General features: G+C 50.1%; 6 protein-coding genes across 6 annotated transcripts; 4 read left to right on the top strand and 2 right to left on the bottom strand.

Moving 5' to 3' along the window:
• Window positions 1-701: 701 nt before the first annotated feature.
• AKAW2_60335A (type I iterative PKS) lies at window positions 702-8,420 on the top strand (the record flags this gene model as incomplete). Its single annotated transcript, XM_041692450.1, has 6 exons — window positions 702-944; window positions 995-1,139; window positions 1,190-1,458; window positions 1,513-4,032; window positions 4,087-7,980; window positions 8,037-8,420. 6 exons carry the CDS (start codon window positions 702-704, stop codon window positions 8,418-8,420), a joined length of 7,455 nt encoding a protein of 2,484 aa, XP_041545833.1.
• Window positions 8,421-8,534: 114 nt separating this feature from the next.
• Window positions 8,535-8,885, top strand: AKAW2_60334A (acyl carrier protein; the record flags this gene model as incomplete). Its single annotated transcript, XM_041692449.1, has 1 exon — window positions 8,535-8,885. One exon carries the CDS (start codon window positions 8,535-8,537, stop codon window positions 8,883-8,885), a length of 351 nt encoding a protein of 116 aa, XP_041545832.1.
• Window positions 8,886-9,323: 438 nt separating this feature from the next.
• Window positions 9,324-10,374, top strand: AKAW2_60333A (SDR family oxidoreductase; the record flags this gene model as incomplete). Its single annotated transcript, XM_041692448.1, has 3 exons — window positions 9,324-9,616; window positions 9,699-9,889; window positions 9,959-10,374. The coding sequence occupies 3 exons, from the start codon at window positions 9,324-9,326 to the stop codon at window positions 10,372-10,374; spliced, it is 900 nt and encodes a 299-aa protein (XP_041545831.1).
• Window positions 10,375-11,231: 857 nt separating this feature from the next.
• On the top strand, window positions 11,232-12,215 carry AKAW2_60332A (uncharacterized protein; the record flags this gene model as incomplete). The annotated part of the gene is made up of 1 exon (XM_041692447.1): window positions 11,232-12,215. The coding sequence occupies one exon, from the start codon at window positions 11,232-11,234 to the stop codon at window positions 12,213-12,215; it is 984 nt and encodes a 327-aa protein (XP_041545830.1).
• Window positions 12,216-12,693: 478 nt separating this feature from the next.
• On the bottom strand, window positions 12,694-13,932 carry AKAW2_60331S (uncharacterized protein; the record flags this gene model as incomplete). Its single annotated transcript, XM_041692445.1, has 1 exon — window positions 12,694-13,932. The coding sequence occupies one exon, from the start codon at window positions 13,930-13,932 to the stop codon at window positions 12,694-12,696; it is 1,239 nt and encodes a 412-aa protein (XP_041545829.1).
• A 1,184-nt stretch (window positions 13,933-15,116) lies between these two features.
• Window positions 15,117-16,247, bottom strand: AKAW2_60330S (uncharacterized protein; the record flags this gene model as incomplete). Its single annotated transcript, XM_041692444.1, has 2 exons — window positions 15,117-15,330; window positions 15,391-16,247. 2 exons carry the CDS (start codon window positions 16,245-16,247, stop codon window positions 15,117-15,119), a joined length of 1,071 nt encoding a protein of 356 aa, XP_041545828.1.
• Window positions 16,248-16,930: the final 683 nt, after the last annotated feature.

Genomic DNA, 16,930 nt, shown 5'->3' with positions numbered 1-16,930 from the left:
CGGTCATTCTCTGGGCAATTCAACCATCACACCTTATTGGCATGTGTCAAACACTTGATTTTCACACACTGCATTACCGTCAAAATACCTGCTCAGACAACAGCACTGACCTTTCCGCCCCTGCACGATCAACACCCCCGGCCAAGGATGTCAGTCCTGGCGATGATCCAGCCGGCAGGAATGAGGCTCAATCCGGGTACCTGTTCCGCTGTATCTATCGTCGGCCGCGACTATACCTTGATATAGTAGGTAGTTCGCGCGAGACTATTAACTCGGCACAGTTATAGGCTGTGGGGCGATGGCTGCGGATCCCGGTCCATACTATCTTGATAGCAATCGTTTTTTGACTGTTTTTGACTAGCCCTGAAAGGAACTGTACTCGCGCTTGGCGATGTGCAAATGATGGATTGTGACAGGACCGTAAAAGGTTTCTAGGCCATGCAGCTCCATCACACTTTACTTCGTATGGCCAGATCGCGTTTTCTATCGCTTAAGGCTCCCCATGGGTCAGGCTGGCAATCTGATGAGCCATGAGTAATTTATCTCGCAACATTGATGACTGCGACGGCGAGCGGGGAGAGATCGCAGCCGGGAGCGAAGTAGATAAGAAGGGACTCCCACTTATCCTCTCGATCGAGGTTTCCTTTCTCTCGACACATTCATCAACACTGCGCCTTCAGTAGTGCCAACGGAGTTATACAATGCAACTACTAACGACTGACGGCCTTGTCTCCCGCGGTGGAGCACTACAGTGTTCTCAGACTCTTGACGGGTCTGATCCTGTGGCCGTCGTGGGCTTCTCCTTGAGATTCCCCCAGGATGCCACCTCCCCGCAATCCTTCTGGGAAATACTCCAAGAAGGTCGATCCGTCACAACAGAAGTTCCTTCTGACCGATTCAATATAAATGGCTTCTACCACCCAGATGCGTCTCGAAATGACACAGTATGTATGATCATCGCTGGCGAGGATACCTGGTTCTAACAGCATGACAGGTAAACGCGCGGGGTGGCCATTTCTTAAAAGAGAATGTGGCAGCCTTTGACGCACCATTCTTTTCCATGAGCCCCGGTGAGGTCGAAAGCTTGGATCCGCAGCAACGGGGCTTGCTGGAGACAACCTACAGGGCCCTCGAGAATGGTAAGACTCTGAGAAAATCATCATGGAGTAAGATACTAAGATGACGGCAGCTGGCATTCCCATCGAAAGAGCAGCGGGCTCCGCCACCTCCGTCTATGTCGGGGCGTTGGGAGTGGAGTACAACCGATTCTTCGAATTTGACGAAGAGGTCCAGGCCACGTATAAGGCTACCGGTAACTCAGGAGCCATCTTAGCGAACCGGCTGAGTTGGTTCTACGATCTGCGGGGGCCGAGTATGACCATTGAAACAGCTTGCTCGAGCAGCTTGATTGGCCTGCACCTTGCCTGTCAGAGCCTTCGCTCGAAGGAGTCGCGAATGGTGGGTGCAACCCCCGAAATGCTCACGTAACACTATCTGACAGGGAATGTCTAGAGTTTGGTATGCGGCTCACAGCTCTACCTGGAGCCAATGACAAGCGCGATCTCGCTCTCCGCTCTGCAATTTATTTCTCCTGACAGTCGCTGCCACAGCTTTGGGGCTGATGGTAACGGGTATGCCAAGGGCGAAGGGTTCGGCGTCCTGGTACTGAAGCGGTTAAGTGATGCTATAGCTGATGGCGATGTAATCCGAGCGGTGGTCCGAGCGACTGCGACGAACCAAGATGGGCGCACTCCTGGTATCTCTCAGCCAAGTCAGGCAGCTCAGGAGATGTTGATCCGAGAGGCGTACCGTTCGGGTGGTCTGGATCTCGCATCCACCCGGTTGTTTGAGGCCCATGGTCCGGGAACGAAACTAGGTGATCCCATTGAAGCAGGTGCCATCAAATCAGTCTTCCAGAAACATCGCAGCCCGAACGACCCCATGCACATTGGTGCGGTGAAGGCCAACATCGGCCATCTAGAAGCGACAGCTGGTCTGGCGGGTTTGATCAAGACAATTCTGAGTCTGGAGAAAGGCATCATCCCCCCGATAGCTGGATTTAAAGAGGTCAACCCTCGGATTCCGGCAGATGAATGGAACCTAAAGTTCCCGACCAAGCCGCTTCCGTGGCCCACAGATGGTCTCCGACGGGCATCGGTCAACGCATTTGGCTATGGAGGATCGAATGCCCACGCCGTCCTGGATGACGCATACAACTACCTGCGGGAGCATGGCCTCGAAGCACACCACGTCACTGCAAAAAGACCGCCCTCCTTGGCCATCTTAGAGAATGGCGTGTCCAATGATGCCACCAATAGCATTACCAATGGCCACAGAAATGGATATACCAATAGCCACGCTAATGGCCACACGAACGGTCATGCAAATGGCCATACATACGGAGACACAAATGGCCACGCAACCAATGGCTATAACAGACATGATGGAAACGGCATGACCGTGTCTAACGGTACCGCGTGTGACGAAGCGGAAGAAACCCCATACGTTTTTACCTGGTCTGCCTCCGATTCAAACGGAATTGAGCGACTCGGGGCAGCATATGATGGCTACCTAAACCGAATCGACCCTCATGACGCATCGGAAGACCTCTTGCGCGATCTAGCATACACCTTATCCAACAAACGCAGTGTTCTGCCGTGGAAGTCTTTCGCGTTGGCTGGAAACCTGGGAAGTCTCAAGACGCAGGTACAAAATATGCCAAAGCCCGTGCGATCGTCGACAAGCCCGCGCATCAATTTTGTCTTTACCGGTCAAGGTGCACAGTGGGCGCGAATGGGTATTGAGCTTCTGAAATTTGAGACATTCCGGCAAAGCATTCTAAAAGCGGACTCCTATCTTAAAGGAGTCGGAAGCTCCTGGTCGCTGATCGAAGAGCTGCACAAGCCTGCGGATTCCTCTCAAATTGATAGCCCGGCGTTAGCACAGCCGCTATGTACCGCTCTGCAGGTAGCACTAGTGGAGCTCCTTGAAGGCTGGGGTGTGACTCCCTGGGGCGTGGTGGGCCATTCGTCGGGAGAGATTGCCGCTGCATTTTGCGCAGGAGCAATTTCCCGTGAATCAGCTTGGACAATTGCCTACTTTCGTGGAGCACTAGCTGCTCGGGTAGCAGAGTCAAAAACTGGCGACCGGGGGGCGATGATGGCTGTTGGATTGTCCGTATCCGAACTCCAGCCTCATTTCGATGAGATCTCGGCTGTCCATGGCAAACAATGCCTGTCAATCGGTTGCATCAATAGCGCCAACAACATAACCGTGACAGGATTGGACAATTCTATTGACGCCCTCAAGGTCCGCCTAGACGAGAGGCAGGTGTTTGCCCGCAAATTGAAGATCCCAGTTGCCTACCACTCTTCTCACATGCAAGTGATTGCCGAGGAATATAAGAACCTTTTGCAAGGTATTTGCCCACCGGACCAGTCCTCTCGCAAAGGAGAAACACCCGTATTTGTTTCATCAGTCACAGGACAACCTGTTCCAGTCAAACAGCTCTCTCTGCCCCAATACTGGGTGAAGAACCTCGTGTCAACTGTCAGGTTTTCTGAAGCTCTTGGTGAACTGTCTCAAGCCAGCCGAAATGCAGGGTCCAACACGCAAGTAGACCACTACGTTGAGATTGGTCCACATGCAGCTATGCAAAGAGCGGTGATGGACAATGTGCCTCAATCCGAAAATGTCAAATATGACGCAGCGATGCGACGAGGTGTCTCCGGACTGAAATCCTTGCAGCAGCTGTCCGGGAAACTCTGGACTGAAGGCTACCCTGTCAAGATCGAAGCTGTCAATAGTCATGGATCGAACCGACCGGCGAAAATGGTAGTTGACCTACCAGAGTACCCGTTCAATCATTCCCAGACTTACTGGCTCGAGAGTCGACTGTTCAAGAATTACAGAATGCGCGACAATATTCGACACGAGTTAGTAGGCATTCCCACAAACGACTGGAATCCGCTTGAGCCGAAGTTCCGCTTCACCATTCGGGTATCTGACCTTCCATGGCTGACAGACCACCGGGTAAGTTCCAACTTGTAGCCATCTGTAAAGATCAATATGCTAACTAAAATTAAGTTGAATGGATCCCCGGTCTACCCTGCCGCGGGAATGGCAGTCATGGCTATCGAGGCTGCTAGGCATCTAGTCAAGCCTGATCATGCAGTTAGAGGATACCGCCTGCGAGACGTAAGGATATTCTCTGCCTTAGTTGTCCCTGAGACCCCTGAAGGGGTAGAAAGCCAGATCTTCCTACGTAATGCAGAGAACAGTCGAACCACTGGTGTCCAGACAGTCGAATGCAGAGAGTTCAACGTATATGTGTACTCGGACAATGAATGGCGGGAGGTCTGCGCTGGCTCTGTCGTCACGGAATACGAAGAGACGCCCGATGAGGTGTACGGAGGCGACGAGCGAAGCCTGACGAAGAATTATTACCAGACAATGTACCAACAAGCAGTTGACCGTTGCTCAGCGACGAGTACTCAGCAGGTCTTCTATGATGCTGGTCATAAGATTGGGTATGGCTTTGGTCCCCTGTTCAATACTCTTCACGACCTAGCCTACGATCCGGAAGGGGACCAAGCCGTGGCCGTCGTTGAGCCTGATGAATGGAGAGGTAAAGTTCCTGAGAAGAACTCTCAAGTCCAGCCGCATATCATTCACCCCACAGCCTTGGATGGGGTGTTCCAAGTTACGGCTGTGGCGACCACCAAAGGTGGAACAGAACTTGGCCCATTGCAGGCACCGACTCAATTGCGAGATTTCTGGATCTCGCATGATCTGTTTGAGCGCAAACCATCCACAAAATTGAATGTTCTGGCGCAGACCACGCTACAAGCAGCACGAGAAACCGACTCATTCATTCTTGCCATCAACTCAGATACGGGAGAACCAGCCATTGTAATAGAGGGCTATCGAGTGACAACCGTGTCTAGCCTTAGCTATAAGCCTTCCGAGAAACGCAACATCTTTTACAGGCTCGATTGGAAGCCTGATGTTGACATTATTAGCAGCTCGCAGACGGAGGCTTACTGCTTAGACAAAGAGACAATACCCGTTCAATGGAAGCCCTCTAAGAATGTGGTGACTCTGCACTACATGTCGGAAATGTTGAAGGAACTGGATGCTCAAGGCTACGAGACCTCATCCCCATACTTCCAAAGGTACTTGGCCTGGGTGCGATATCATTTCGACCTTTTGGGGGACAGCAATCCTCTTCTCCAAGCACCATGGAAAGATATTTTAGCGGACAACAGTCGTCGCGAGAATTATTTGGAGGAGTTCGCAGCCACAGGCCCGGTTGAGGGTGCGGTTAATTCGTTCTGCAAGCACCTTGCCGCAATTGTCCGCGAAGAAGTGGATCCGTTAGACCTTCTCTTCAATCAAGGTTTGGCGAAGGACCTGTACAAGGACGAGATTTTCGTGACTACCGCCAAGCGGATGGCAGTATTCATGGATCTCCTTGCGCACAAGAACTCCAAGCTTGATATCCTTGAGATCGGTGCTGGTACTGGAAGCGGTACCCAGCAAATCCTGTCGGCCTTGGGAAAACAAGGTAGCGATCAAGGCGTGACTCCTCGATACCAATCCTACACCTTCACCGATATCTCTCCTGGGTTCTTTGAAAAGGCCAAGGCAAAATTCGCCGACCATGTTGATCGCATGACTTTCCAGACATTGGATATCGAGCGCGATCCAGCTGAGCAGGGTTTCACACCGGGTGGATACGATGTTGTAATTGCTGCCACTGTGCTGCATGCTACCCAATGTGTCAGTGATACTCTAAGTCATGCCCGTTCCTTATTGAAACCAGGCGGCTACATAATTCTCATGGAGCCAACCAATAAACATGACACCGTGCTTAATGGCATCTGGGGAACACTTCCAGGATGGTGGAGATCAACCGAAGAGGACCGGAAGTGGTGCCCATTGTATTCTCGGGACGAATGGGATCACTATCTGAAACAGACCGGATACACTGGGGTGGAAATGGCAATCACCGACTTCCCAGATGTCGAGAACCATACACTCAGCTTCCTCCTCTCTCGAGCATCTCATGAGGAACCGAGCCAGGTTCAACTTCCGGATTCGCTCTTTATTGCTGCCGATACCGAGTTTCAACTCAAGGTTGCCGAAGAAATTGCTTACTACTTCTCCTCGACGTGGGGGAAGCAATGTGATATCCTCAAGCCTGTTGCTATCTCCGAGCAAACATCACAGTCGAATGTTTGCCTGTCACTTCTTGACCTGGGACGTCCGTTCCTAGCGGCAATGAGTGGGAAGGACTTTGCTCGCTTCAAAAGACTTGTGGACTTTTCAAGTCACATCTACTGGATAACAACCGGTACTGATGTGAACGCTGCACTACCAGAAAATGCAATGAGTTCCGGTTTTAGCCGAGCTGCAATGCTGGAGAAGCCTGGCCTTTACTGGGCTAATTTGAACATCCAGGACATAGCCTCTGCCGGCAAGACTATTTGCAGTGTCCTTCAGCGCTCATGTGGCGCGTCCGGGGTTGAGGACTGGGAGGGCGATTATTGCGAGACCAGCGACATGACGCTCATCCCCCGCGTGGTAGAAGCCAATGATATCAATGATTATGTCTACTCCCAGACTGGTGACCGGGACATCGAGCGAAGGCAGCTTGCCAGCGAGCCACATGAGGCTCTGGAAATACAGTTCTCTCCTGGGCAGCTTGGCAGTTTCCGGTACGCCAGGGATGAGATTCCAAGTAAGCCCCTCGCAGAAGACGAGGTGGAAGTGACAGTCAAGGCCACGGGAGTCAACTTTGCCGATGTGATGTGTGTACTTGGGCAGATTACCGACTCTTACATAGGACATGAATATGGGGGCGTTGTCCGGCGAGTTGGTTCAGCTGTAAAAGATCTGGCACCTGGGGATCGCGTCTGCGGCATGGCCTCTGGGACATTTAAGACGTTTGTCCGGAACAAGGTTCACACCACCATCCCTATTCCGGATCATATAGCATTCACCGACGCCTTCCCAGCGGTCTGGCTGACAGCGCTGTACGGCATCACACACCTGGGCCGCCTTCGTAAAGGCGAGTCTGTACTCATACACGCAGCCGCGGGCGCTGTGGGTCAGGCTGCCATCCAGCTGGCACAGAATATCGGTGCCGATGTGTTTGTGACAGTCAGTTCAACAGTCAAAAAGAATCTTCTGCAAGAGCGTTATGGAATCCCTGACGATCGTTTCTTCTCGAGCCGAAAATTGGCATTCGGTAAGCAGATCCTGCGCGCAACCAACGGTCGCGGTGTCGATGTCGTCCTCAACTCAAGCTCGGGCGAGGCGCTCGCTGAGACTTGGAAATGTGTCGCGCCTCTGGGACGGTTCGTCGAGATTGGAAAGCGAGACATCTACTCTTTCCAGAAGCTTGCCATGTATCAGTTCTCTAAGAACGTCACCTTCTCATCACTTGACCTTCAAACGGTGTACAAGAATCATCCAGCTGTTATTAAGCAACTAATGAATGAGCTACACGAGCTGCTTTTTGCAAAGAAGCTGGGTCCTCCTCAGCCGGTGACACAGTTCTCGCGTGGGGAATTTGAGTCGGCCTTCCGCTACCTTCAAACTGGCCGTCATATGGGCAAGGCAGTGATCAACTGGGAGGAAGAGGCGGAGGTCTCAGTGGTGCCTAGTAACGACCCGGAATATGTCTTCGACTCCGCGGCCAGTTATATGATTGCTGGTGGTCTGGGCGGTATCGGCCGGAGTCTATCAAGGTGGCTTACCACTCGAGGAGTCAAGAATTTGATCTTACTGTCTCGCTCGGGCGCAGTTTCTGATGATGCCATCGAGCTAGTAAAAGAGCTTACAGAACGAGGCGTCAATGTGGCTACTCCCCAGTGTGATGTTAGCAACGCCGAGTCTCTGGCGAGCGCAATCAGTGATTGCAAACAGACAATGCCTCCAGTCAAGGGAGTGATTCAGGCCTCTATGGTACTTAAGGTATGCTAACTGAGCCTTTTTTGGTGTTGCGTGAGCAACCAGCTGACACTTTGCAGGACCGCTTGTTTGACAACATGTCTCTGGCAGAATGGCAGGCAGTGCTCGACCCCAAGGTCGCTGGAACTTGGAACCTTCACCACCAACTTCCAGCAAACATGGACTTTTTTGTCATCCTATCTTCCCTGGGAGGTATGATTGGGTCGAGAGGCCAATCTCAGTATAATGCCGCCGCGACATTCCAGGATGCATTTGCTCGCCATAGATGGGCACACGGCCAGAAATGCATATCTATTGATGTCGGTCTACTCACGTCTGTTGGGTACGTGGCAGAACAGAAGGACGTATCCGAGCGGTGGGTCAACGCCGGTTTCGATGCCCTGTCCGAGAAAGAGCTTCACAGTGTTGTGGACTGGGCTTGTAATCCTCGCCTGAATGTGTAATCAGGATGGGAGACTCAGGTTCTCACGGCCCTCAACCGGCCCATGGCCATGATTCAGCAAGGCAAAGAACTGCTGCCTTACATGAAGCGGACCATGTACCGACATCTGCATCGGATGGACCAAAGCACGACTGGGTCCGCCCCTACCTCTGCCCAGGCCGTAGACTATGGAGCCCTTCTTGGGGCTGCTGGCAATGTAGAAGAAGCAGGAGCCATTGTCGCCACAGCTCTCGCGCAGAGACTCTCTCAAGCTCTCTCGGTACCGGAGGAGGATGTTGATATCAATAGGCCTGCTCATTCCTTCGGCGTGGACTCTCTGGTGGCCGTCGAGCTGCGGTTCTGGTTCGCCAATGAAATGAAGGCAGAGCTCTCGGTCTTCAACATCCTGGCGGACTGTAGTATCAGGGAGTTGGGTCAGCAAGCGGCTGGCAAGAGTCAATATGTGCAGAAGGGGCAAGGGAACTAAGAACACCTGCCATCCGCCATTTAGTATATTGTCGTTAGATTACATCGAATCTTTACCAAACTCAATTTTGCATGATCATCCCTAAACCTTCCTGAATAGTTGGGCTGTCAGCACTAATCCTTGCAGTAGCTCCAAAAGTAAAAATGACTGGGGGCTGCTTGCTGCCTACCATGCAAGGTAACACTGCTACTGCTATAGTGTGGCACTGTAAGCGGGTCCTGTCGGAATGTGCCTGCGTGTCTGACAGACTAAAACTCAATAAGCCCCTCATTCCCCAGCCTTACTCTGATTCACTAGACTTAAAGACGGCAAGCCCCCTGGCAGGTCCTGGCGCCTCCCAGATTGTCTTAAAAACCATTCGGGCAATCCTCATTTCCCTGACACTGAAAAGCAACAAAGACTTCAGACCTGTATAAGCAGCCTCATTTACTTCAAAACATGACAAAAGAAAAACAGACCTGGTTCATCACTGGCTGCTCCAGTGGCTTTGGGGAGCAGTTTGTACGCCAGCTCCGCGCACGGGGTGACAACGTCATCGCGACAGGCCGGAATGCTGAAACCAAGCTCGCACACTTGAAAGAAACTGGTGCCACTATTCTTGAGCTCGATGTCACGGCACCTCAAGAAGAGTTGAACGCGAAGTTCCAACAGGCCATTGACATCTACGGGGGAGTAGATGTACTTGTGAACAACGCGGGGTACATCCAATGCGGGGCCATCGAGGAGCTCACGTGAGTGTTGGCCTGAGGACTCCAAGTCCTTTGTTTGGCGAAGCCAATCAGGAAGGCCACGTTTGACTGACTGAGGCTTTAGGCCGGAGGATATGAAACGATCCCTCGACACGAATTTCCATGGTCCTATCAACCTGACCCGCGCCGCATTGCCACATTTCCGCAGCAAGGGCGAAAAGGGTCAAGGTATGATCATCTACATGGGATCGCAGTCGGGCTTCTGGGGAGAGCCTGCTGCATCCGCGTACTGCGCCAGTAAATTTGCATTGGAAGGTAAATGCGCCCGGTATACCATCTGAACGTTCACGATGAAGCTGACGGTGTGACTCTTAACCGCTACAGGGGCCGTGGAAAGTCTCTCGAAAGAGTTAGGCTGGCTGGCACCGGGTATCAAGCCTCTCATTATTGAAGCAGGCATTTTCAGCACTGAAGTCATGAGAAATATCAACCATGTTCCCTACCGAGTCGATTTCTACCGGGGCCTTAACGATGCGTGTCGCGTGCGCGGAGAGGGCAACTACCGCAACCCACCAGGCAATGCGGTGGATTTGATTGCCAAGGTCATCCAGATTGCAAAGGGAGAGGGTATTGCAGAAGGCAAAGAAATCCCCTTGCGTGTGCCATTTGGTAGTGATTCTCTTGGGTTCCTTAAGGAGAAGGCGCGGGATATGATGCGCATTGCGGAGGAATGGGAGGAGGTTGCCCGTAGCACCGATTTCCCGGACCACAAGGGCCCTATGCCGGATATTCCGGCCTGAAGTGGGTACCACGGGTCTATGGTGGGTCGTCGGAGACTGGGAAATAGGGTCTTACCTACAAATGAGTTATGACAATTGTTATGTTCTCGGTACTTCGGATAAAAGACCGTGTGTACTTCCAGTAGAAATTCATTAAGTGCCCAAGTCTTGATCATGGGACTCCTGAGCTGAGCCATCCAGCTAGGTGCCGTGAGAAATCTTGACATGGCTACTAGTCTTATATAAAGAAAAGATTCCTCGATGGTGAGTCGAGGAACAATATATAAACGTACAGCATAAATTATATCAGTAACACTTGACACATAAGTCTTCAGCATGAGAAGCTTACATAGAGGCCCATAGGGATATCAAAGAGGTGTGAGATGATCCATATCAATGTTCAGTACTATTAACCTTCTTGTAATTGTGTTGTATTGGTTAGTGATTTCAATCGGATTTTTGTTATTTGTTGCAATAAATTTGAATCATGAATGAATATCAATGGATGGTTTGTTCAGGAAGCAACTGTTCCTACAACCCATGAGACTTATGTCGCCCTTTGAACCGGGGAATAACCAATGTCGATCCTTAATCAACCGTTGACAATCAGTGACAAGACCGAGCCAGTCAACTTCCCCAGACTCCATCCGATCAGATAAGATCCACCGCGTACCTGCCAACATCCCGCCTCCAAACTAACCGAAACTAGCTATTTTGCCCGAGGACCACATTCATGGCAATTAGCAAACAAGGTCCATCAATGAGAAGACAGCACGAAATGACGATCATCAACACCGCTCCGACATATATAGTGCCCCTCGCGCAACCAGACTGCACCCCCGGCAAGTCTTCAATCTCAAAACCACAGTCCCCTCACAATGCATCTTTCCACGCTGTTTCTCACGTTTCTAAGCCTCTCACCCACCCTCTCCCAACCAACATCACCCATATCCGTCACCCAACTCTTCAACTTCAGCACCTCCACCGACATTGAAAATGGCGCTATCGACCCTGTCACCAACACTATGCTCATTACCACCTTCACCGACGCCCGTCTCTACGCCCTCGACCTCAATGACCCTTACCCCACCGCCAACCTCTTGACCTCCTTCTACCCCAACGCCACCGCCATCACCGGCATAGCCCCCATCGGCCACGGCAAGTACGCCATCACCGGTGGTGTCCGTGGCTCCTATCACTACTACAATGAAACCATCTACACCATCGACTTTGGTGCCTTCGCAGCTAACATCACTGCTTCCCCGGTCACCAAAGCAGTGGCGCATCTTCCACAGGCAATCATGCTGAATGGTCTTGCTTCCCTCCCACGCCGTCCCACCACTGTCTTAGCAGCGGATTCCCGTGTGGGGTGTATATTCCGCATCGACACGCTGACCGGAACCTCGGACATCGTTGTCCAGAGCGACGCATTGTCGGCTCCGGCGAATGGGTCATCAGAGATTGGGATCAATGGACTGAAGACGCACGGGGAGTATGCGTACTATACTAATACTGCGCTGAAAACTTTTGGAAGAGTAAAGATTACCGATGATGGTATTGCGGTGCCTGGGAAAAATGGCAAGGTTGAAGCCGAGGTTCTTGCCACGTTGGACTCCGGGTTGGAGAGATATCAGTGGGATGACTTCGATTTTGATGGAGAGGGAACGGTCTATGTGGCTATGGGAGGTCCGAATGGGAGTGCGATTGGCACAATTAGTCCTGATGGTGATGTCGAGGTGTTGTTTACAAAGGTGGTTCGTGGGCCCACTTCGGTGCATGTTGTTGAAAAGGAGGGGATGAGGAAGAAGTTGTATATCACTACGAATAGTGGCGGGGGGCAGGTTGTGGAGGCGGTGCTCTGATGGAGGCCGTTATTTACAGTGCCATTTAGAGTGGATTAGCTTTGTGGTAGATTATGAATGTATGGGATAGGAATAAGGGAGTGGATTGGGTCTCGGTTTTCTGGTTGAGGACTGGGTTAGTTCTTTCCCGCATTCACTGGCTTGTACTTTAACCTAGGTGATTGGACGGGCCGGTTGCTCTCCGGGAAATTACCTCGATCAAGATTTTGGAGTAGTTATTGAAAGCCGTCTCGAGCAAAGGCATTGCATTTGTACCAAGATGGTTACCGGGCTAGGATTCAACCGGTAAACGCCATATAAACAGTTGCTTGAAATCAAAGCGAGGAAAAGCGGGACAAGAACATAACGTAGACACAAGAATCCCAACTTCAACTCCAGCGCGAAAAATATTTCCTCTCCCCGAGATCAGTAAAATCGCCCCAGCACAACTAAATGTACACATGATACAGACAATGCGAGGCAAAAGTTTCAACACCACTCAGCCTTGCATCTTCTCGTTCAGATACAAAAACAAATCATCAAATGCACTGCGGTCATTGTTCAATCGCTCACCAGACACATAGTCATTAGCAGAGTGCTTATCCCTGCCAACAAGCCTCCAGCTCCCTACCTCCTGCAATGCAAGAAACAGAATGCCGACAATCATTCCTACCATCCTGGGCCCGAAGACAGGCTTTGCAGGACATAAAAAGGGGGGGATGCCGAAGGGCATGTAAGCTTCCTTCTGTTCCTCGGTCAATGCAGCGAATCTCGAAGGCTTATATTCCAGAGCGTCTGTCCCCCAGATACTCTTGTCCAGATGACAGGCTTCAATATCTGCTGCAAAGGTCTCATCAACTGCACTATTCCTGCCATCATCGAAGCGGAATGTTCGGCGGACGCGTCGGGTAGGTGGATACAGACGAAGAGCCTCAGAGACCATTACTTCAGCGGAAATGCCGTCGCCGTCTTCCTGGAACTGCACCTTCGTAGGATGCAGTGCAAAGCTCTCCATCTTATCAACCCAAACCTCATTGCGACTACGCCTGATCTCGAGGAACATGCGTAGCGCCACCCTCCAGCTAGTCTGATAGCCCGGAAGGATCACATTTAGCGGATTTTCGTCGGGCTGAAACTGATCAGATGACGGAAAGAAAGCAGTGACGCAGTCCCGTAGCTCTTCATTGTCTTCAAATGAAAGGATATCGGGCCCTTTAGCTAAGATCCAGGATTCGTTGATGCATCGTGCAAAGTCGGCGAAGAAGAGATCTCCAGAAGGTGGAATCTTAGGTTCTAGTTTGAATATCCCCACCAGCACCAATCTCAACGTAAGTGTCTGAGTAATACTGGCCAAGTGGATTGTACCCTGTGATGAGTTGACCCAGTAGTGTGCTGATTCTTGGAGAGAGTGGGAGAGATGGTTCCAATCCAGAGGAGTGAGATTCAGAAGCATCTTGATATCCTTCACTTGCTGGGTCACAAAGTCTTCGTCGGAGCTCGTGAACGCATTTCGAATGCAAAACGCCCTTTTAAATCTGGAATTGAAGAGTGCGCGAGACTCGTAGGGTGACAACAGATTTGTTTTGTTGGTGAACTGACCATCTGCAGCGATGATCATACGGCATTGCTGAGGTGTCTTGAAAATTGTTATTCGGTGCAGACAAAATTGAGAGGTTTTGAAGTAGATGCTCAGAAACAGTACTAGTATTGTGAGGCCTTTTAACATCGTAGTGAACATCGTGCAAGTGAGGGGATGTCAAAGCTTTATACAAGAATACTCAGCTGGGACAACTCTATCAGACAATTGATGAACATGGCAAAGAAGGTTTACACCTGTCCTAACTTACTCGAAAGGCAAGAAATCGTGCAGTATAGAGGTAATTCACTAATAGTTGTTTGAATAATTCAATTTACCAATAGCAACTTCACTTCCAAGTCTGCTCGAGTAATGATCCCCAATCAGGCAGTATGTGTAGAAGGCTCGAACATTTATTGCCGTAATGGCATTAAATGCGAAGACAAAGAACAGAAGCTTATTTGGTTGTAAGTATACCATGATTTATTATGCTCGTAAGATTATGTGCGGTGGTGGTGGCCCGAGAAAGAGACCACATATACACAGATGGCAGAGGATCGAGTAATTTCTGGATTTATACGGTCTACACGGTATACATCAACAGGAGAAAGGTCCAAATCAAGGAGCCAAGTGGAGTGGACCCATGTGGAAAGGCACCAGGCCTTATGATTCTCCGCATCTCGCGAGGGCGAATTATTTACATTATCAACTTAAGTCACTTCCTACAGACCCTCTATCATACCTACCCTCCTGTCCAACAGTCCGATATAACATCTCTAGTGGATCTGTACAACATCAGGGGAGGGGCTGCGAACACACAGCACCCCGAACTGGGTTGAGTACAAGTCGGCCATGTTAGGCCCAGAAGCTATATATAGTCGTCGTTCACTTCAACCTGCAATATAGGGATACGTCCGGATATCAACGTTATGCGATAACATTCAAAGCTCATGATACTATGGAACAATATACAAATTGATACTTGACGGTGTCAAGCTCACACTATAACATCAACTGACAGCGGGCTGTGTTGATTTTTGAGAGCCCCTATCCTTCATAAGACCGGTTATCCTAAGGTCACCACTCTCTACTGAATGGTCTCACACTATGGATATAGACCTTCCTTTAACGGTTCAATACGGCATATTTTTGAAAGCATGAATTCCGCCATCAGGGGGTAACAGGAATCATCGGACTTATCCACATCAATTATGTTACATGGTTTTCAGCTGAGAAGAAGAAATGGTAAGCCACCTATTACGTCTTGATCTACGTCGGAATAATAGAAGACGGGAGATACGAAGCGGACACTTAGTTCAAATGAATGACGGTTATATAAAAGCAGTTCAACTGGTGGCTTGAGCGATCAAAATCGCCGCAATGACAATCTTGGCGAAATGGACAATATGAGAGGAATTTTCCGCATCCCAGGGCCCAAATGTCTCCATAACCAGAAATTCTTCTGTAGCTTTGTTTTCCTTGAGGTAATCCTCTAGTTCCTTCTTGTACTTTGCAAAAGTCAGGAAGATCTGGTGCCGATCTTGAGAAAATAGAAGAAAGCTACGTGAGAATCAATAGTTAGTTACTTCTCAAAGAAGCCTGCCATTCAAGCTGACTTACTGGTCGTTAAAATTGGCCGATTTTGGTGATGTCATCAGCCATGCGACGAGCTCGCAGGCTTCTTGCGCGATGATAGCCGGCTTTGCTCTGTCCCGCACGGTCCTCTTAGTCTCGACTATCGAGAAAACATCGGAATGTTTTGTAGAGCGTAGCGCACCGTCTGTGTAGGCGTTATATTTTCGCTCCCCATCAAACTTTGCAAGAAAGTGAGTCCTGTTGAGCACCCATTCAAGGCCTGTGTTATCTACCAAGTGGGTAATTTGCTGAAGCAACACGAGAAGTGCTGCATTCGGTGTTGCCTCATCTTCGGCATCACTGTATTCTTCGACTGCTCTCCCGCAGGCTTGTCTGGTTCGATCGTGCGTTCCTTCGACCGTGGCTGTTTGCTCCTGCAGCCGCTTTGCTGCCATGAATGATCCAGGCCAAAGGGTATCTTGTGTTTCCCTGAGGCTGTGGGTCGGTATCTCCTCCTCAATAGTCCTGATATACCTCTTCCAGTCTTGGGATTGACTAAGCAAATTTGCAGCCTGTCCCATCAGGGCCTCATCGAAGCCAAACTTGCCCATCTTCTTGCCGAATTTGGCGGGAGCTAAGGTCCCAGGCGAATAGCAACGTAGCATCACATATTGCTTGTTGGATGGTCTTGAAGCAGACCCAAACAAATCTTTAGATAAGGTGTTGATCGATAGATGCTGCAACCCGCCTGCCTGCCTAAGTTTCTTCCAGCCTTGCGGAGACAGTGGTATCTCAAAGTTCTCGATTTTTCCCAGTATTTGTGGGGACTTCTTCCGTACTACCTTCTCGTCCTTGGGAGGACTGGCATCTTTTGGACGCTTGGGATTCTTGAAGATAGGCATCTTCAAGTGTATTGAGAGATGAACTTAGCAAACCCAAGTACAAGAGACCGCGCAATAAGGAACCTTACAGAAGAAGATAATGATGAAAAGGTATGAAAAGCAGGGAAGCTCGATAGAAGGTGATATTTGTGCTCTATCTGACGGTCGCCCTCAACAACCCAGTTCGGGTGCTGTGTGTTTGCAGTCCCTCCCCTCATGTCGTACAGACCCACTAGAGACGTTATATTGTACTGTTGGACAGGAGGGTAGTTATGATGAAGGGTCTTTAGGAAGTATTTCTCTTCGGAAAGTGAGGATATCGCTCACAGTAGCAACAGCGTGGGTACTGTCATGATGAGGCATATAAGGGCTGAGATGACACAAGAAAATCCGAGTTACTATGAGCCGTGTCGTCTTTACCTTCAAGTTCCAAGTGTATAGGTTTCATCGCCCTACAAGACAGTCGGAGCTATGTAGCTCCACTCATTTGGGCGCAAGTCAGAGAACCGGCATATCAAACTATATTGCTTATATCTTGGCTATGACGGTAACATGTGTGGAAGAGAGAGAGAGAGAGAGAGAGAGGAAAACGAAAGCAGGAAATCACAACTCAGTACAAATTTGTTCAGCTGCCTACGCTTTATTCATTCAGTACTTTTTATATATGTCTTATATCCAATCCACCTCATGGGCCCTGTTTGCCC

Source organism: Aspergillus luchuensis, chromosome 6, assembly GCF_016861625.1.
Source record: "Aspergillus luchuensis IFO 4308 DNA, chromosome 6, nearly complete sequence".
Classification (NCBI taxonomy): Eukaryota; Fungi; Ascomycota; class Eurotiomycetes; order Eurotiales; family Aspergillaceae; genus Aspergillus; species Aspergillus luchuensis.
Note: the sequence above shows the minus strand (reverse complement) of the source record. Positions and strands in the feature narration are given on the sequence as shown.